At 52.1% G+C, this 20,644-nt stretch overlaps 1 protein-coding gene across 3 annotated transcripts in view; it reads left to right on the top strand.

Annotated features, from left to right (window-relative positions):
• The window catches only part of ZNRF1 (zinc and ring finger 1), a 118,374-nt gene extending 97,730 nt beyond the window's left edge, over positions 1–20,644 (top strand). Inside the window, exons 2-5 of one of the 3 annotated variants that reach the window (XR_002729659.3) lie at positions 2,495–2,590; positions 12,149–12,347; positions 14,719–14,824; positions 16,410–16,442. Coding sequence is in view for 2 of the 3 variants with exons in the window: in XM_023202443.3 (XP_023058211.1) it covers positions 2,495–2,590; positions 14,719–14,824; positions 16,410–16,467 (260 nt within the window). In the remaining variant the exon portion in view is untranslated. Of the gene's footprint in view, positions 1–2,494; positions 2,591–12,148; positions 12,348–14,718; positions 14,825–16,409; positions 16,500–17,664 lie in introns of those variants that run through there. The other 2 variants (XM_023202443.3, XM_023202442.2) reach the window with 2 other exon arrangements.

Raw genomic sequence — 20,644 nt, forward strand, 5'->3', positions numbered from 1 at the left:
AGGTGAGAGAATCTCTTGAACCCTGCAGGCAGAGGTTGCAATGAGCGGAGATCGTGCCACTGCACTCCAGAGTGCCACTGCACTCACTCTGCAGAGTGAGACTCCATCTCAAAAAAAAAGAAAAGAAAAGAAAAGAAGTGTTGCAGATGGTTATCACTAGTGTGAATTAAAACTGCATATGGAAAATTTGACTAAAAATGAACACAAGAGTCCAGTCTTTACAACAGTACAGTGAACTCGTGAACTACGTGGGGGGCTCTGACTCCTACACAGTCAAAAATCTGCATATAACTTTTTCTTTTTCTTTTTCTTTTTCTTTTTTTTTTTTTGAGGCAGGGTCTTGCTGTGTCCCCTAGGCTAGAGTGCAGTGGCACGAACATGGCTCACTGCAGCTTTGACCTCCTGGGCTCAAGCAATTCTCCCACCTCAGCCTCCCAAGTAGCTAGGATTACAGGCACACACCACCACGCCCAGCTAATTTTTTTTTTTTTGTAATTTTTGTAGAGACAGGCTTTTGCCATGTTGCCTACGCTAGTCTCAAACTCCTAAGCTCAAGCAGTCTGCCCGCCTCAGCCTCCCAGAGTACTGGAATTACAGGTGTGCACCACCACACCCAGCCCTGTGTATAACTTTGGACTCCCCCACAACTTAACTACTAATAGCCTGCTGTTGACCAGAAGCCTTACCAATAACATAAACAGTCAATGAAGATGGATTTTGTATGTTATAACTGTATTATATACTGTATTACAATAAAGAGAGCAAAAATAAAATGTTTTAAGGAAATGATAAGGGAGTGGCCAGGCACGGTGGCTAACACCTGTAATCCTAGCACTTTGGGAGGCTGAGGCCAGGAGACTGTTTGAGCCCAAGGGTTCAACACCAGCCTAGGCAACATAGTGAGACCCCATCTCTAATATTAAAAAAAAATTTTAATAACATTTAAAAATATATATAAGGAAGAGAAAATATATTTACTGTTCATTAACTGGAAGTGGATCATCATAAAGGTCTTCATCGTCTTCACATTGAGTAGGCTGAGGAAGAGGAGGGGTTGGTCTTGTGTCTCAGGGTGGCAGAGGCGATAAGAGAATTCACATGGAAGTGGAGCCCCGCCATTCGAGCCCATGTTGTTCAAGGGTCAGCTATTGTTAGATGTGCCACATAAGGAAGTCCAGGCTGGGCGGTCAGGAATCACAGTCACAAAAGGGAGAAGCTGTGATGTGCACAATTTAATGCAGACAAATAATATTTCAGTGGCAACAGATCTTTTTGATAGAATTTGTATGGAAAAGAATCGATCCATTTGAAAATCATTTCAATCAATGAAAGCAGAATGGAAAATATTAGAAATAATTCATCTGTGTTGTATGGAAAAATGGATCAAGGGATTAGGTTTGCTTAACAGAGTTCAACTCAGAAGATTCTCAACCACAATTCTCCAGTATGGGTACAATTCTGTATCAGTTGAAACTCTTTGGATGTATAAGCAGTTCATACTGCCTTGGGAATAAAACAGCAGGATCACAATACCCGATACTGGCCTGGTACCGTGAAACAGCTGTTACTCTTGGTGGCATTTGGCTAAGGCTCGTGTGGCATCTGGGAGCACTTTGGAGGGCCACCCCTCAGCTCACACACATCTCAAAGGACAGTGGCCTTAAGCCACAAGGGAGGCAGAGGGGGCTGTGAGGGAGGGAGGGAGGTGCTACCTGGCATGGGCGGCCGAGGCTGGGAGCTGGGTGAGGGATGAGATTCCTCCCAGGGTGATCCAACCAAGGGGCTGAAAGGCTGTGAGGCAGAAGGATGTTAAACTGTTATGCAAAGGCTGAGTTTCCAGGTGCCTTGGTTTGATGCCTCCCTACCCCATTGTCCACCAGACCCCTCTGAGAAAGGGTCTGAAGCAAGTAAAATTCAAGTCAGGTGTCAGTGACCTTGGTTAAACCTTAACGAGGGACATAAGGCAGGGAGAGCCCTAGTGAAAGCTGGTAGTCAGTCAGAGGCTGCAATCAAAACGGCAAATGCCACTGGGCACGGTGGTTCACGCCTGTAATCTCAGCACTTTGGGAGGCCGAGGCAGGCGAATCACCTGATGTCAGGAGTTCAAGACTAGCCTGGCCAACATAGCGAAACTCCGTCTCTACTAAAAATATAAAAATTAGCCAGGCATCGTGGCAGACACCTGTAATCCCAGCTACTTGGGAGGCTGAGGCAAGAGAATCACTTGAACCCGGGAGGCGGAGGTTGCAGTGAACTGAGATTGTGCCACTGCGCTCTAGCCTGGGCGACAGAGCGAGACTTCGTCTCAAAAAAAAAAACAAAAAAAAGGCAAATGCACAAATGAGTCCTTGAAGGAGGACAGATCTAGGGTCTGTTCCAATGGTCATCCTCCACATTGACCCTGAGCCCACACAGCTGTCATTTGAGTGTCCACATGTACTGTGGATGTACTGGATCTGGAGAAAACATTTCATCCCGTTCTCTTCTCTTGCAGGTTTCAAGTGCCCCATTTGCTCCAAGTCTGTGGCTTCTGATGAGATGGAAATGCACTTTATAATGTGTTTGAGCAAACCTCGCCTCTCCTACAACGGTAAGGGCTTGGCTTGCCTCACCAGCCTCCAGAGCATCCGTCGGGGGAGCCAGCCAGTTATGGGGGGAGCCTCCAGTCGAGGGTGGCTCTGGGCCATATTTTCACCCTGCTCTCTGGCAGGTGTCCCTGAGTGGTGGTGAGGAAGTGGACTGTTCAGGGAGCCTTGCTGCTCAAGTCAGGGAGGAAGAGGAGCAGGAAAAGGAAGGAAGGCCCAGGGGTCAGGTCTGAGGCCTGGGAAGGCTCTCGGGTTGCTCAGTTAGTCCCCTGCCTCTCTGCAACTCAGTTCTGAGGACTTTGGCTGGGAGATGCAGCCATTCCTTCACCCATCACATACTTGACTGTGGAAGGCCCCAAGACAGCCAGATGTCCTCCACGGCTCAGAGGAGGGGCCCAGAGCAAGCACCCACCCTTCTTGGGGAGGTGGGTGCTGTGTGCTGGTGGCATGTACGGAGTGCTGGGAGGCTGCTCATCTCATTGTCATGTTTGAACTTGGACAAACACCTGATTTAGTCCTACGACTCCCCACCAGAGAGCTTGACGGGGAGTATGTGTGACGTAGAGATGTTCTGGGGATTGAAAATGCGGATGGGCCACCTTGTTGCTCCACCCCGGCCATGTTGCCTCCTACCTTGGAGGCTGCCTCAGAGCTGAACAGTGAATACCGCAGTGGGTAGGATCCTGAGGGCAGGGGATTTCAAAACACCCAAGCTAACCTAACAGGACGCCTCTGGGGAACAAAATGACCGTCAACATCTGCCTAGCATGCTGTGCATAAGACTTTGGAGTTCAGCTGATGTGAGTTCGAATCTCCCTCTACCACTCACTGTCTACAGTCTTGCAGTGTACACTCACTGTCTACAATCTCGGCTTAACGGAGCCTCAGTTTTCTGGTCTATAAAATGTGGATAGCAATACTGGGTTCATAGGATTGTCAGAACTGGGTAAGAGGTGGCACATAAAGCTCTTTGGTACAGAGTCTGGAACATGGTCAGTGCTTGGGAAGTTATAGCTGCCATGAAAGATGTGAGACCTTCTATAGGTTTCTTTTTGCAGTTTTCCAGAGCCCACAGACTTCTGCTCAGTGCTGCTCAGCCCACTCCACGGCTGACCCTTGGTTTTCCATGCTTAGTGTTTAGTCTGGTCTCCAAACCATGTTCATCAGAAAACGGCGTCTTCCACTAGAACAGGCAGTGGACCTGCGTGCGCTCCAACCCCGGTCCTGGCCCACCTTCCCAGATTCAAGTCATAGTAGTGGTTGGAAAAAGAGTTCTGGGATTTCTGAGAGCATCTGAGGACTGGATGACTTGCAACCAGCCTGGCAAGAATGTTTCCTGGGGAGACTCTTTTCTGCCCTGCAGCCTCCTCACTCCCAGAAGGCTCTTTCCCCTACGAAGCATGAGCCTAGGAGGGATCATGGTCTCAGAGCATCTCCTGGGAAGTAACTGACTAATGGCATCCACTCGCGTCTCCTGAAAACTTCTCTCTTAATTACTTGTTAGCCAAAAGACTCCGGATGCAGGTGGGCATATTACCCACGTGGCTCAGCTCTATGCGTCTGTTAGCCCATGCTCAGGTGGGAGGACCCGCACGGCCCTCCCCTGGGCATCACAGCTGTGGTCTGGGAAGCCCCTTTCCTCCCCAGGGGACAGCCCCTCCTTTCTCCTGGGCTGACTGCTGCTGAGCCTCTAAGTCTGTTGTCACACGTGCTTCAGGCTTCGCGTCAGTCCTGTCGCGTGCATGCTGTCAGGACGCTCAGGGCTTGGCTTTGTCCCTGTTTGCCGTCTCCGCCTGGGACCAGGGAGGGAGAGGAGCCTTCCCTGTGTCTCACAGCCCTCTCCAGCCACGGCCTCAGAAACCCTATTCACTTCTTTCCCACATGTGTGGAGACCTCATGAAGTCCTCCGTTTGTCCTGTGGGTTGCTAGGGCGTTCTCTGTAGACACTGCGTTTGTTGTAGGAAGAATACAAAGAAGCCTCAGAGGGGCTCAGCCTGAGAAAACCTGGTTCTCAGCAAGAACTTTGCAAGAGCAGCCGTGGAGGACAGAGTGCTCTTGGGCCCCCATGCCCCAAATGCAGAGTTACCCCCACTGCCCTGTAGAGAACAGGGAAGGTGAGCCTCTCCAGCTCCTCTGCCAGAGAACTGCCTGGGACGCCACCGTGTGTCCCCATGTCCCCCTCTGTATCAGCACTTGAGTGCCTGGTGCTGTTGGTTCACCCCCCTACACCCCACCACCGGCAGCCTCACCCAAGACTACAGAAACCACACTGGGAGCCGGGGCCCCCTTAGAGGAAGAGGAGGTTGGCCAGCCAGCCTGAGGCATGACCACTGCTCCTCTGGTTCTGGTTCTAGTTTTTCCTTTGTCCTAGAATTGAGAAGCAGGCCACCTCCTCAAGGGTGTGTGTGTCTCTGTATGTGTACGTGTGTGTGTGTGTGTGTGTGTGTGTGTGTGTGTGTGTGTGTGTGCATGTAAACTAGAGGCTTTAAACCTAAGGATCTCTTTTGCAAAAGCCAGTCCTTTACCACTGGAGGCAAAGAGAGGCCAGTTGTCTCCAGTCCTTCCAGTGGACTTTGTCTCAAGGTGGGTGAAGTGCTTTGTTCAGAAACAATGGTCCGGCCCTCTGTGGACACTGTTCATGTGGTATGGACTCCTCATGTTCAGTCTTTGTCTTTCTGAAGACCCTAAACCTTCCCGGTAAGAAGAGAGCATTTGCTTCCGGGGGTGTATGTAGAGTGGGCATCCCCAGGCACGCCCGGGGCCTGCTCCAGCTCAGAGGGAGCACAGACCGTGGGCCAAGGTTCAGGAGCTCCGATGTTTTCTCCATGATTTGCTGTCATCCCATCCTCACCTGCTGCACGTTACCTTTTCTAATTTAAAAAAAGACTTCAGAGTCAGAGGTGTGAATTCCTGGAATCTTTCTGGAAAGGGGGCGAGGGGGGCTTTCTTAGAGAGTGAAGAGATTTCTTATAAAGATTCACTAGAACTCCTGGTCACTCCCTGAAGACTTCCCATTTACACACACACTTTCTGTGGTTGTTGGCACCAATTGCGGAAATTTTTAGAAAATATATGATGGTTATATAAGATGAAATTTAGTTAACCACCAAAGGAAAAAAGTAGAAACCTCCTAAATGAGGCAGATAGAAAGTAGTATTTTTCTTATTATGAGGGTTGGCCTGAGTGGTGGGTTGGAAGGCCTCCAGTAGCTGCCTGCCAGCTTAGAAAAAACACAACTTAGGAAAGGCAAGACTAGTTTAACTGGTTTAGCCAGTGCCTGATGCTCTGAGAACAGGCACCTGGCTGGGGAGGTTTGGGAATGTGCTGAGCCCCTGCTGGAGGGGCAGGGAAGGGCGGTTGGTCGACCCCAGAGCACCGAACCTTAAACCCCCTGTCCTCCTAAGTGCCTTCCTGGAAGGCGAGGATAATGTATAGAAGGGAGGGGGTTTGTTGGTTCGTTTTTGTGGGTAAGATGGATCAACCCGAATGGGTCTTTTAATTTCTCTCCCTTTCTAACATCTCTGTTTGTGACTCTGGGAGTGAGGGACCGTGCCCTAAAGAATACGCACTCACATTTTTACCCTGAGTCTCTGGGCTAGCAGAACAAGCGTGGAGGTGGGGGTCTGACTGACGATGCTCTGAACGGAAGAGCATCGTAATCCTGTGGAGTTGTGCAGGTGACCGACTATTAACTGAGAGCTTAGGGGTCCTCGGCCTAGGGAGAATCTTGGGGGCGGCAGGTTCATTTGCCAGCAGCACCAAGGAGAGCTCCCTTTAGCTGTGTTCTGGGGGGCGGAAGCCCATGCCCAGCTTTTTACGTCATGATGCCCTCTTCCTCCCCTCTGCCAAAGGCCATTGCCCCCATCTTCAAGGCTCTTGAGATGCTAAATGTCACACAAGCTGTCTTTTAAAGTCAAAGGAGGCCGGGTGCAGTGGCTCATGCCTATAATCCCAACACTTTGGGAAGCCAAGATTGCTTGAGCTCAGGAATTTGAAACCTGCCTGGGCAACATAGTGAGACCCTATTTACTAAAAATAAAAAATTTGTCTGACATGGTGGCAAGCGCCTGTAGTCCCAGCTACTCAGGAGGCCGAGGTGAGAGGACCACTTGAGCCCAGGAGATCGAGGCAGCAGTGGGTTTGATCACGCCAGTGCACTCCAGCCTAGGCAACAGAGTTTGACCCTGTCTCAAAAAATAAAATATAAAATAAAAATGTAAGAGGATCTGGCTTCCTTGAAAAGCAGAAATGGCTCCTGCTGTAGCCTGCCCTGTGACTGCAGGCACTTCTTTGTCCTGTGTCTCCTCCTCTCAGAGACCCTGTGGTCAGGATGAAAGCACCATATCCTTTCCCTGCCTGGGGAAACTGGGTGCTGGCTGAGGAGTTTGCCAAGCATTGCTTGGGGCACTGCCCAGAGCCATTGTTAGATGCTGTACGGGCTGGAATCAGGCTGGAGTCAGACTGCGGAGGTGTCTGTCCTGTTACTCCTCCTACAGGAGGGCAGGGAGGGGCAGGCGACTGCTCACCCAAGGTGTCCAGTTGTTACTGACCAGCTGCACCGACCGCCAGACTGGCCGCTGCTGGGTGCATGAGGAGCGAAAGCGATGAGGGCAGGCCTGCAGGGCCCTGACACAAGTGGGGAAACCAGGAACAGGTGGCTACAGGAAAGGGGACTGTGGGAGGGAGCTGTGGTGGCCTCAGTAGGAAAGTATGAAGCACTCCAGGCCTGAGCTTTAGTTGGCTGTCCCCACTATCCTCATTGCGGGTGACCCAGCTCACCAAAACAATTGTATTGCACTTCAAAGGCCTGGGGAGTTGGATGGACCGCTGCTAGTAGGCCATGCTCTCTGCTCAAGGTCACCCCGTTGCCTGAAGAGCACAGCCCCCCAGATTTTCCAAAAAGGGAGCTGACAAGGCCTGGCATGGGTGGCACTGCCCTGTCCTGTCCCTGGCAGACTGGGCCAGCAGCTCTGCATGCTGAAGAGGCAGCAGGACCAGGCACTCCACCGCACCTAGGCTGGAAATGAGGCCAGGGGGTGGATCCTGAGCCTCTGCGTCATTTGCTAGGGGTTTCCCCTCTGACTCCCACCTTCCTTCTCTGTGGGCCCTTAATGTCCAGCAGGCCCAAATGGAGATGGAGAGGTATGTTCCTGCATTCAGCTGCTGCCTCGGAGCTGCACGAGCTTTCCCTCCCAGCCAGGCGCAGACCTGTGTCTGCAGCTGTGTGAGCCTCCCCGTCCCTCCATACTTCTAGCAGCTCCAGGGTCACTTGGGGATGTATTGCCAGAGGTCTCTGCAGGACACTCAAGCCTGGCGTGGTGGAGGGCAGGGGTGTGTCTCTCCTGTCTGGTCTGTTCACTCAGTGACCAGGTTCCTGCATCCACCTCGGGCCCCCTGCACACACTTCACAGAAAGGGGGAGATGTGAAGTGCCTGTGAGATGGGCGGTGTTTTCCAGCCCCAAGGGAAGACACCCTTATGGACTGGTCTTTTAAGGAAAAGCGGCCGGTCGCTGGGTGGCAGAAACTTGGGCTTGGGAGTCATCACCACTTGGCAGCTGCATGAGCTTATCCATAGATCCCCACAGGGGCTTTAGGAGTCATGATCTGTGTGTCTGGGGAGTTACCTGCATAGAGCTGGCTCAGAGAAGTCAGGCTGTTTTTCTCCTCCTCCTGGATATCTTTGCTTTGACAAATAGCAGCTGTCAGAAGCACCGTGCCTGGATCCCAAGGAGGGAGCAGAAGATGCCACCGCCTCCCACCCCCAGCCCATCACAGGCATCATCCCTCCCTCCTGTTTTAGCTCCAGGGCTGTGCCTGCCATTCTGGTTTGGTTCCCTGGTCTGGTTAGAGGGACAGGCACTGGCACCATCCCCGGCCAGGCCAAACACTTCCAAGCTCCCCCTTGGGCAGTGACATTGGCTGGCGTTGTACAGTGGTGTCAGGAAACTTGGGAGGTGCTTGAGAGCTTGTAAGAAAAGGGCAGAACCTAAATGGCAGAACGTTTGGCTTTGTTCCTGTGTTCTTATCCGGCAGCATTTGGTTTTTTGTTTGTTTGTTTAATTTTTTAAAAATTTTTTTATTTTTTTGAGACGGAGTCTCGCTCAGTCACCCAGGCTGGAGTGCAGTGGTGCAATCTCGGCTCACTGCAAGCTCTGCCTCCTGGGCTCACGCCATTCTCCTACCTCAGCCTCCTGAGTAGCTGGGACTACAGGCGCCCGCCACCACGCCCCACTAACTTTTTTTTGTATTTTTTAGTAGCGACGGGGTTTCACCGTATTAGCCAGGATGATCTCGATCTCCTGACCTTGTGATCCACCCGCCTCAGCCTCCCAAAGTGCTGGGGTTTCAGGTGTGAGCCACCGCGCATGGCCATCCGGCAGCATTTGTTGAACTCCTTCTCTGAGGGCTTGGAGATACCAGGGGACATTTGACTCCATCTGCAACAGAGTCTCAGTTTGTGTGGGCCAGGAGCCTGGGTTTTGTGCTGCAAGGCCGCCGCCATGGCTTTTCTCCGACTGCGGGCAGCAGGTTCGCATCAGATGCTTCTGGAAGTCTTGTAGGAACCAGTTGATAGTCAAGCATCAGCTTCAGCCATTTCCACTTCCCTGCTAGGATCCCAGGGACATCCGGAGGCCACTAACTCCCACAGCCCCAGGGGTGGGGACAGGAAGTTGTACTCGGCCCACTCCAACCTCTTGCTGGGTTTGTGTGCCTCCTGCCTTCTGCCGTGGAAGAATGCTGCTCCCTGGGCACTGGGCTCTGTGTGGGCACTGCTGGCTTCCCCATGCAGTCTGAGTGGAAGCCCGCGACTCCTCCCTATTGCCAGGAACCTCCAGGTGGCCTTTTGCAGCCAGTGGCTCTTGGTCCCAGTGAAATGTGCTCCCTGCCATGTGCCAGCCTGCATGGGGTGCCTGCACATTTTAGTTCTTCCCACCAGTGCCGCGGACTCAGGCTAGCTGGTAAGGCACAACGCTGCACCGCATAAAACCGCCTTGTGGAGTGGTGAGGATAGGCTGCCTCTAACCTTCCTGTGCTCAAGTCTGAGTCCTTTAGTGCACAGGCCTTCTGTCCCAGGACAAGAAGAATCACCCTCGTGCCCCCTGCCCTTCCCCTTCCCCTTCCCTTTCCACCAGTGAGGTTCAGTGCCAAAAGAAAGGAGAGTCAAATACAGTCTTGTTATAAAGTGCCTAAGCCTTATCCTCATATCTGCCTCTCCCTTCCCTGAATCCATCACCTCCTGCGGGGCGATGAGGGAGACCACATGTGCCCTCCTGGAGCTGACACAGATGGGGAGAGAATACACCTGGTGTGGGAAGCTGTATGGGACCCAGATAATTTTTTTTTTTTTTTTTTTTTTTGAGACGGAGTCCTGCTCTGTCACCCAGGCTGGAGTGTAGTGGCTGGATCTCAGCTCACTGCAAGCTCCACCTCCCGGGTTTACGCCATTCTCCTGCCTCAGTCTCCCGAGCAGCTGGGACTACAGGCACCGCCACCTCACCCGGCTAGTTTTTTGTATTTTTTAGTAGAGACGGGGTTTCACCATGTTAGCCAGGATGGTCTCGATCTCCTGACCTCGTGATCTGCCCGTCTCAGCCTCCCAAAGTGCTGGGATTACAGGCTTAAGCCACCGCGCCCGGCCTGGGACCCAGATAATTCTAACTAGTCCCTTGGGCTCACAGTGGAGTTACTAATCAGTAGGAGAAAATGCAAAGGGAAACTACTCCGGAATCAGTAATTGCTGTGTTCCCAGGAAATCCTCCTTACGTATGGAGGGGAAGGAATGCTTTAGAGGAAACTAAGGGCTGTAGCCCATACGCTCATGTCATAAATGAGGTGCCCAAGACAAAGAGAGTGGGGAATACAGGTCCAAGAATATCTGCAGGATGACTCTGCCCTCACTAAGCTATGCCGTTTTTCCTCCCATCTATGTTGAGGTTTTTCCCTCTGTTTTATTATGAAAAATGTCAAACACACAGCAAAGTTTTTATGTTTTTTGAGATAGAGTCTCATTCTGTCACCCAGGCTGGAGTGCAGTGGCACGATCTTGGCTCACTGCAACCTCTGCCTCCCACGTTCAGATGATTCTCCTGCCTCAGCCTCCCAAGTAGCTGGGACTACAGGTGCGCGCCACCATGCCTGGCTAATTTTTGGTTTTCTGGTAGAAACAGGCTTTTACCATGTTGGCCGCACTGGTCTCAAACTCCTGTCTTCAGGTGATCCATCTGCCTCAGCGTCCCAGAATGCTGGGATTACAGGCGTGAGCCACTGCACCCGGTGTACAGCAAAGTTGAAAGTGCGTAGAGAACACCCCTATTGCTGGGGCACGATGGCTCACACCTGTAATCCCAGCACTTTCGGAGGCCAAGGTAGGTGGATCATGAGGTCAAGAGATCAAGACCATCCTGGCCAACATGGTGAAACCCTGTCTATACTAAAAATACAAAAATTACCCGGGCATGGTGGCGCACACCTGTAGTCCCAGCTACTCAGGCGGCTGAGGCAGGAGAAACGCTTGAACCCGGGAAGCGGAGCTTGTAGTGAGCTGAGATCGCGCCACTGCACTCCAGCCTGGGTGACAGAGCGAGACTCCGTCTCAAAAAAAACGAGAACACCCCTGTTACACAACACATACACCACTTGGAGTCTGCAGTGTACTAGACCCATTTATCCATCCACCAACCCATCTTATCCTTCTGATGCATTTCATAGTAAAATGCAAACACTAGTATGCTTCCCTGTTGGGGTTTTTAACTAAAGTAGTGCACATCTGAGGCCAGGCGCAGTGGCTCACACCTGTAATCCCAGCACTTTGGGAGGCCGAGACGGGTGGATCACGAGGTCAGGAGATTGAGACCATCCTGGCTAACATGGTGAAACTCCGTCTCTACCAAAAATACAAATAATTAGCCAGGCGTGGTGGCGGGTGCCTGTAATACCAGCTACTTGGGAGGCTGAGGCAGGAGAATGGCGTGAACCCGGGAGGCAGAGCTTGCAGTGAGCCGAGATCGTGCCACTGCACTCCAGCCTGGGTGACAGAATAAGACTCCGTCTCAAAAAAATAAAAATAGAAAAAAATGAAGTAGTGCACATTCGAACACTACAGAAGTACATAAAAGGATTTTTCTCCAGGTCCTCCTTTCCTCTACCACTATGAAAGTGTGTGCATCCTTCCAGACTTTGATCTGTGCCTACACACACATTTGAATATGTATGCTGGCTAGTGCTTTCAAGCAGGGGGATCACGCCCATGTGTTCATCCACTACTTGCCATGTTTGGAGTCTGAGGGGACAGACACTGCAACAGCAGACTCTGCCATCTCCCTTCTCAGTTTGTGTCGCCCTTTCAGGTGGGCCCTCGGGCTAGCCAGATGTTCCGGACAGAAAATGGCCACAAGTTGTCCTGGTGGCCAGGAAGTGAGTGACTTCTCTCGCAACTCATGTGCCTGGGGACTTAAGGATCGAATCAGTTCCATTTTACGCTTTTTCCTTGGGGTTCCTGGTAGGGGGCTTTGAGGAGTGGAAGCCATAACCTTCTGGGCCTTGAAGAATCTTCATTTTATAGGCCGCAGGTGTTTGCCTTTCCACCGAAATAATAAGAGAACACAAAGAAACGGCAATGGGAAGGCCTCTCAAGCAGAGGGTCCCAGTCCCAGCCCCACCATCCGCGAACCCTCTCATGAGGTGTGTGACTTCCTTGGGCTTCCGGATCCTCATTCGCAAAACGAGAATAACACCAGGTGACCTGCCCAGCTTGGAAGATGGTGAGGCTCAAAGGAAAACATGCACACGTGTTTGTCGTTGGCAGTGTTCGGGACAGTTAAGCGCCTTTAGTGATGGAGAAGGGATCCTGCCACAAGCTCTGCCTTCTTCACAGCCGAGACACTGCTCTCCTGATATTTCCCCTGTGGCGTGGAGAACTTCTGGGTCGCCTTTTGTTCATGTCGCCTCTTTCACCTGCCCTTCAAATACTCATGTCAGCCTGGGTTTGTCTTCTGCCTTCTTTGGATTTTGGTCTGAACTTTCTCCCCGGACTGCCTCTTTATCCCACATCCATGCCTGGCACCCATGTCTCTGTTCCAAACCTCAGCTCTAGGCTTCAGCAGCCTCCTGGAGGTCTCCATCAACTGGCCAGGCCTCCTCCCACCCAACTCAGAATCCATCCCTTCCTTCTCATGCTTTCCTTCTGGGCACCCTCCCTTAGTGCAGGCACCTGCTGCGTGCCCCGCTGCCCCCATTGGCACACGCAGGGCTGCTGCACACTCCTTGTTGTCGGCCCCAGGCACCACAGCAAAACACAAGGCTGTTCCCTGTGCCCAGAATCTCCCGTCACCACCCCAGCTTCATCCATCCTCAGCCTTCTCCAAAGCCTTCCCGAAACAGCCTGGCGAGGTCTCCTTCTCCATACCTTCAACCCTGGGCCTGCGCGTCAGAAGGTGTCCTGGAGGTCCTCATGCTGTGCCTTTGGTTTCGTTGTTCAGCATCCCTACTACTGTGAGCTGCTTGAATCCCAAGATCACGGCTGTTCACTGTCGCCGGCACGCAGAATGTCATAGGACTTAATAAAAAAAAAAAAAAAAAAAAAAAAACACTGGGTTCCCACAGGTGCAAGTAGCTTCCTGCCATTTCTTCTTCTTGGGATGGTGAGCAGGGTCATTTTTGTTTCTTTCTTTTTAAACATTGAGATGAAATTCACCATAAAATTAACCATTTTTATATGTGCATTTTAATAGCATTTAGGACATTCACAAGCCCCATCTTTATCTGGTTCCAAACACTTCATTGCCCCAAAAGAAAACCTCTGATGTGATTCCACTTACATGAGGTAGCTGAAATAGTCAAACTCACAGAAGCAGAGAGTAGAAAACTGGTGGCGTGCGGCCAGGGGCTGGGCGGGGGGAAGGGGAGTGGTGGATTAACGGGTGTAACATTTTAGTTCTGCACGGTGAGTAAGTTCTAGACATCTCCCATGCAACATAGTGCCTACAGTCGACAATACTGTATTGTACACTTGAAGATTTATTAAGAGGATACAGCATATGTTAGTCTTACCACAAAAAAGTTTTTAAAAGGAGAAAAATGGGTCGGGCGTCGTGGCTCATGCCTTAATCCCAGCACTTTGGGAGGCCAAGGTGGGCAGATCACAAGGTCAGGAGTTCAAGACCAGCCCGGCCAACATGGTGAAAGCCGTCTCTACTAAAAATACAAAAATTAGCCAGACGTAGTAGTGGCCGCCTGTAATCCCAGCTACTCGGGAGGCTGAGACAGGAGAATCACTTGAACCCAGGAGGCGGGGGTTGCAGTGAGCCGAGATAATGCCACTACACTCCAGCCTGGGCGACAGAGCGAGCCTCCACCTCAAATAAAAGGGTGGGGGAAAGAAAACCCCTTACCCATTAAGCAGTCACTCCCCATTTCCCCCTGTCCCCAATCCCAATCTCCTTTCTCTCTCTATGGATGTATCTATTCTGGACATTTCATATGAATGGGTTCATACAATAGGTGGTTTCTTTTACTTTGTGTAATATTTTTGACGTTTATCCATATTGTAGCATGTGGCAGTTCTTCCTTTTCTTGACTGAGTAATATTCCGTCATATGGCTACATCATCTTTTGTTGATCCGTTGCACAGTTGGTAGACACTGGGTTGTTTCCACCTTTGGGCTGTTGTGAACAACGCTGCTGTGAACCTCCATGCACAAGGATTTTCTTGGGGACCAGTTTGTTCCTCTCATTCTTGCCTCCTACCACTCTCCCCATTACCATATTTTTCCAAACCAGACATCAGCGCACCAGCTGCGTGTGTGTTTAGGGAAAGCATCTGTGGAGGGAAACAGCTTGCCTCATGTTGCCCCTGCTTCGTGTCTACCCTTCTCCAAGCCTTTTTTGTCCACTGTCACCTAGGCTTTTGGTTAATCGCGTGTTGGGATTAATCCCATTTTGTCTTTGGGTAATTAACGTGATGTCCACGCATTATCTATCTCCAAGGTCCCTCTTGGGGTTCTGTGTCCCCTGCAGAGCCGAGCACAGCTTGGGGCAGCTTAGCACTTCCCCAGTTCCTAGGCTCTCGCCTGCCCCGTGCCACCTGTCCACTGGTGACTAACCCTCTTGCACTCTCCCCTGTTCCCCTTGCAGATGATGTGCTGACTAAAGATGCGGGTGAGTGTGTGATCTGCCTGGAGGAGCTGCTGCAGGGGGACACGATAGCCAGGCTGCCCTGCCTGTGCATCTATCACAAAAGGTAGGAGGGGTTGGCAGGGTAGCTCAGTGCACCCCCCCTCCCAGAGGGGCAGACCCCCAACTCCAGCCATTCTGTCTTCTTTGGTTATGGGATGATCTCCCCCAACCTCTGGCTCCGAGTGGGTAAGGGCAGAGGCCGTCAGACAGGTGTCCACTGTGCCGGCGGGAAGGTGCGAACATCCCAAGCGCAGGGCAGAGCTGAGTTGCCAGAGGTGTGCTCTGGTTTGAGTGCTCAGGTGGTGGGAGCTGATGGGGAGACCTGTAGAGCCTCACAGGTTGGAGGAGCTTAGGATCCCACCAGGAAGGTTGGTTCTCCCTGCCTCTTCTTCCTCTACGGGCCCTCTGCTCCACGGCGGGAGAACATAAATCTGTGCAAGGAAGGCCAGGTGGAGGGTGTGCCCACTGCCTTGCACTGTGGCCTACTCCCTAGAGGGCCAGGAGGCAGGAAGAGCCATTTCCTGTGGGGCCGCAGCACTGGGCGCAGTTGTAAGTAGCAGGACCCAGATTCGCCCTCAGGCTCCACCGTGAGCCTGGTCCTTGTTTCCAGCCAGAAGGAAGGCATCCTGTTGCCCAAGAGAGGAGGATACTGTGCTGCCTGTGGCCAGCACCTGCTGAATCCTCGAGCCCAGAGCTGCTTCCTGACACTCGGGCCTTTCAAAGCCTGTCTCTCGGGGCCACTGCTGCACAGGATGACAACCAGGCACGACACGCAGCATGGCTGGTGCAGAGGAGGCTCAAGGCTGGCCTGGTAGAGATTCTTGGTCTAGCTCCCAGCACGGAGCTTGCTTGTGTCCCAGGGAGTCACTAACCAGAACCAGAAGAGGAAATCTTTGACTCTCAGGGAGAATTATGCAAATTATCTGTCTGGTTCCTGTCTTTGAAAATGCCCAGATGTTGGTTTACAAATCAGGAAGCTGTCTTGGGGCAATCTCTGTTCCCTCTTTGATGCAGAGGGCCTTTCTCTGTAAACACTGGAGACCAGGGCTGCACGTCTGACTCCCCTCCCGCCTCTTGCAGTAAGGACTAGATGCTGCTATCAGCTGATCACGGCTGAGCAGGGTAGAGCTTGGGGCTCTCCTAAGAGGTCACCCACTGGGAGGGAGCCTCCCAGCTGTTCTTTTGACCCAGGAAGGAGCTCTTTCAGGACCCTGGTGCCCAGAGCCATGGCCCGTCTGCCGTGCCATTGTTCCCGCATCCCTGCCCTTGGAGTCTTGGAGACAGCTGACTAGCTGCCCTGTGGGTCCACCGCTCTCACCTCACTGGTGACTGCTGCCATCCTCCTGGGTCCTGTGCACAGAAAGCTTTGGTCCTTCTCAAGGCCACTCTGCCCCTTCCTACAGCACCAGATCCCCCTGAGCCAGCACCCACCACCGCTGCCTCTGGCTGGGCCAAGACTAATCTTGGTGTTCTCCCTTCTTCCTGCTTCAGAAAGTAGCCATATCTGGGGACATGATTGTGTTTCTCTGGGGTCCTTTCAGAAGAGACTTAGGAAGCTCCTGCCCAGGAATCTGGCCCTTTGAAAGATCCCCCTTCAGAGCAGCCTGGGCAGCAGGTAATGTGGTTTCCCTTGCGGCCCCTCCCCCCAGCTGCATAGACTCGTGGTTTGAAGTGAACAGATCTTGTCCGGAACACCCTGCGGACTGACCTGCGGGCTTGCTTGCTGACTCCTCTCAAAGGTGAGCCCGCGTTTGGGGTGCTCCGGGCTCAAGGCTTGGGGTCAGGTCACTTTGGGGGCATGCAGTTTAGGGAGCAGGGCTGCCCTTATGCCACTGAGAAGAAAGCAGGAGCAGAGGGAAGGAGAACCTTATCAATTAGTCATCTGGAAATGATTTTCCCTGGGAAGGACAAGAGATACAAATCAACATGGGCAGTTATGAACAGGCTCAGAAGAGTTAGGACCAGGTGGGGAAGAGACCAGTACATTTACATTCCTAAAGAAAGTTCAGGAATATCCCCTGGGAATGTGCACGGGCAGGAAAAGGAGCCTGAGCACTGGGTTTGTGCCTGGCTTGGTCTCATCCTCGCTCACCTCTGAGTCTCTGCCTCTTCTCTGGTAACGGGGAGAATCTCACTCCCTGTTGCCATAAGGACATTGCACTTACTAAACAGCCAGCCATGGGCAGCGGTGCATTGTTCCCTGCAAAGTGCTCGTCAGCGATCATTTGACCCCTGCTTCTTCCCATGCCGCTTCCAGATGAATCTGAGGCCTCCAGGCCAGACTCGATCTCGATCCCTCCATCCCACAGCACTGGGTGCTGACTCCACACATCCCTCTGGCTCACCGCTGGGTCTGGCCTCCCCATTTCTTCCCCAGGGGTACCCCGCTTGCTGCCAGCCATCCACCCCTGACCCCCATCTCACCTGTCCCTTCCAAGTTCTGGGCTGGCATTTTCCTTTTGCTGGCAAACAAGTAGACAAAACCCCCATAAAAACCGAAAGCCCAACTCCATCTCACAGCCAGAGGTTTTGGGGCCTCTCTTCTTCCCGCCCCCTTTCTCTCTCTCTTGTTTTTGTTTTCTTTTGTTAGGTTTATTTTATTTATTCCAAGTAAACTCTCCCAGAACAGCTGATGATGTCAGACAAATCAGGGACATTTGCTTTTTTTACCTTCACCTCAAAAACTGATGACAAGGGGAGAAGAGCGAGCCAGGGGGAGAGCGAGGCAGGGGAGTAGACCCTGCCCAGGTGCATGGCTGCAAATTCCCCATGTGCTGCTTGGCTTCTGGGGTCCTGTGTAGATGCCCCAGCCCCGCCTGCCCTCTCGGGATGCAGCTGCCCTGGGATGCAGCAAGCCAGCCCTCGGCCCGACGGAGCACGACTTATTTATTACGGTCCACACAGGGACAGAGAGCCCCTGCTCCAGGGAGGAGGCTCACCGGACCCTGGGGCAGAGCTGAGCTTGGGACACCAGCGGGAACAGGGCACCCCTTCTGCACTGACTTCCAGATCATGGTTCTCCCTTCCTCCCTGAGGACACCAAACTGGATGAGAGCAAGTTTGAGAGAAGAACGAATCAACTGCTATCCTTCCCCTCACCCCTCAGCCCAGGAGGGAAAGGGCATTTTCTTTTTCATCTTTGAAAGGCATTGTGGGTCTGTCTTTAAAGTGTTTACAAAAAAAAAAATTATATAAAAAAAAGTCTAGTGTCGACTGGTGTTTTCCCTCGTGATGTTTACAGCTTGCTGTTTGCTGCCCAGCCATAACCCACTCAGTGACAGACGAACACAGCCCAGCCCTCGCCGCCAGCCTTCTGACGGTGGGCGAGCACACAGTCTCTTCCCCTGTCCCAACTGGCCTTCTCCACCACCAACTTCTCTACTTTGGGTTTGGTTTTTTTTCTTCTATTTTTCTGGCTTGGTTTTTTGCTCTTCTCTCCCCTTGAGACCCTAATATCTTGACTTCATTGCCAAAAAACAACCCATCGAGAACTTTCTTCCCACTGATCCCATCTCTTTTCCCTTCTTTCCTCCTGGTTCCGGTCAGTTCAGAGGATTTAACAATCACAAGTGTCCTGCAAAAATGCCTGAACATTATTCTTAGGCCCTTGTGGATTTTTTTTTCCAGAAAACTTAAACAAAAAAAGACTTACTAAGAAATATGTACAGCTGCCCCTGTTTTCAGGCAGTATGTTTGAGAACATTTTAGCCATTGATGTTCACACGTGGCATCAGCCCATGCAAGATAGGTTTCTGTATTTATATATTAAAATACAAAAAAAACTTATAAAATGTTTAAAAAAATGTTCAAAGCTTGGGAGAAAAGCTTTCTTCATTAGTCAAGGTGTTTTGATATGGTATTAAAATGTCTAATAAAAGATACACTGTGTGATTTTATTTTAATGAGGTGTTGTTATACAATCAAGAAATGGGGGCAAGGGCCTGCCCCCAATCCCTCACCTACCTCCTTAGCATTCCTTCAGGCTGCTGCTCGGGGCTCCAGGTGTGTGAATTGGTCCTCAGACAGGCCTGGGTGGAGGGAGAGTGGAAGTCAGGCGTGCCTCCTACAAGCTTCGTAACCTCTTAAGCGTCATGGAACCAGTCAGCCCTCCTCTGTGGAGTCATTGTGCCGGACCTCTGAAGAGATCTGCAGGGGCCAAGATGTTGCAGCCACTGGAGGCTGCAAGGATGTGGGTTCTTCCAGGTGTGGGCCCAGCCCCCCTCCTTCCAGCCTCTGCTCCCTATCCCACGTTCCACTCGCCCTGCCTGTTGTTCAGTTTGCATCTCAGTGCTGACTCATGGGCGTGCTTCATTGAGGCCCAGGAAGAGGCCCTGGTTTGGGGCTGTGCCAGTTCAGAGCCCTTGAACCAGAACCAACTGCTCAGGCTCACAAAAGTTGGCAAAATGCAGGCTGGGCAGGCAGCTCGGGGCAGGGAGCAGCAGTGCAGGCCTGGCCTGTGTCCCCATGCCTAGCGGGCTCCCGGAGCAGCGTTCCAGAGCCTCCTGCAGAGCCAGCGAAGGAAAGCTGTGGAGGGAGACAACTCCACCGCCTCTCTGCTCTGACCCTTCTCAGGCCCACCTGATGTCTGGACCACCCCCCTGCTGCCACAGCCCCTGGCTCCGCAGTCACCCTCCATCAGATGCTTCCAGAGGCACCTGCTGTGTGCAAGGGCATTCACAACAGGCCAGTGGGCAAACGTGAGCCAGGGCCAGCGGAGAAACACTAAAGAAGACTCAGTGGTTCAGAGCCTGGGCCTCAGCGCGGGACCCGTCTGGGGTGAAGACCTTGGGGCTGTTGAGAGTCGACGGCGGGAACGTGGGCTCTAGACTGTGCATTCAGGCTCTCCTACTTGGCAGAACGATCTTGGGGAAACGACTTCATCTGAACTTCAGATTTTTCACATGTGAAGTGGGGACAAAACCATGCAGTTCAGAGGTCCATGTGGGGGCCGGGGGAGCTGCCCTGCAGGTCCTGGCACATGCACAGCAGGCTCCCCATAGCTTTGTCACCACAAAGGGCACTGTTCTATTCACAGCACCTCCTGCTTCTGCCTGGCAACTGTGTCTCCCTGTGCTATATTTAATTCCACCAGCAAAGCTGGCAAGGCAGGGCCCGGCCCTGAAGGAGATCTCCTTGCCTGAGCCCTGGATCTGGAAACGGAGGCTTCGTGTGCCCACCTTGGCGGCTTAAGCCTGCTGCTTTGGCAGTGCCATGGGTGAGCCAAGCAGCTGTGAGTTGGGTGGGGCAGGGCTGTAGCCCACGCCGGGTGCTATTCCAGGCTCCAGGGGCTGGTGCTCATCCCCACCCCCAGCGACTTCAGTCCTACCTGGCACGCTGCAGCCCTCTGCCGGCTGCGGGGGCCTCTGAATTCAGACCCAGGTTGCCTGCTTTTGGTGTGGGGGTGGGATTGGGGCTGTCTGAGCTTCCCAGGTGGAGCTCATGTTTGTGATCCTCTGTCCAGACAGCTCTCCAGAATCCTGTGTTGCCCCTGTTCTGCCTTTCTGGGATGGGAGAGAACGTGAGGGAGCCGGCGAGCAGGTTCTACCCACTCTGCTAAGGGCCTAGCACACTTTGATGAGGTTCCTAGATATGAGCTCCTCACAAAGACCAACCATTCTTCTTAACAGCCATTTAAAGGTACTGAAGTTCATGGGAAAATGTCCTCATTCTTAGGAGATAGATGCTGAATTATATAGGTGAATGTCTTCAAGAAATGTGTAGTTTAATTCCAAATGGTTCCCCCCAAAATACACAAAGCAAATAAGGCCAAAATGTTCATTGTTGAATCTGCAGTGGCTGGTATTTCAGCGAACAGTGTACTTGTTCTTTCAACTTTTCTGTATGTTTGGAATTTTTCTTAATAAAAGATTGTGGGAAATGGTCA

The sequence above is a fragment of the Piliocolobus tephrosceles genome, chromosome 17 (assembly GCF_002776525.5).
Source record: "Piliocolobus tephrosceles isolate RC106 chromosome 17, ASM277652v3, whole genome shotgun sequence".
In the NCBI taxonomy this organism is placed as follows: Eukaryota; Metazoa; Chordata; class Mammalia; order Primates; family Cercopithecidae; genus Piliocolobus; species Piliocolobus tephrosceles.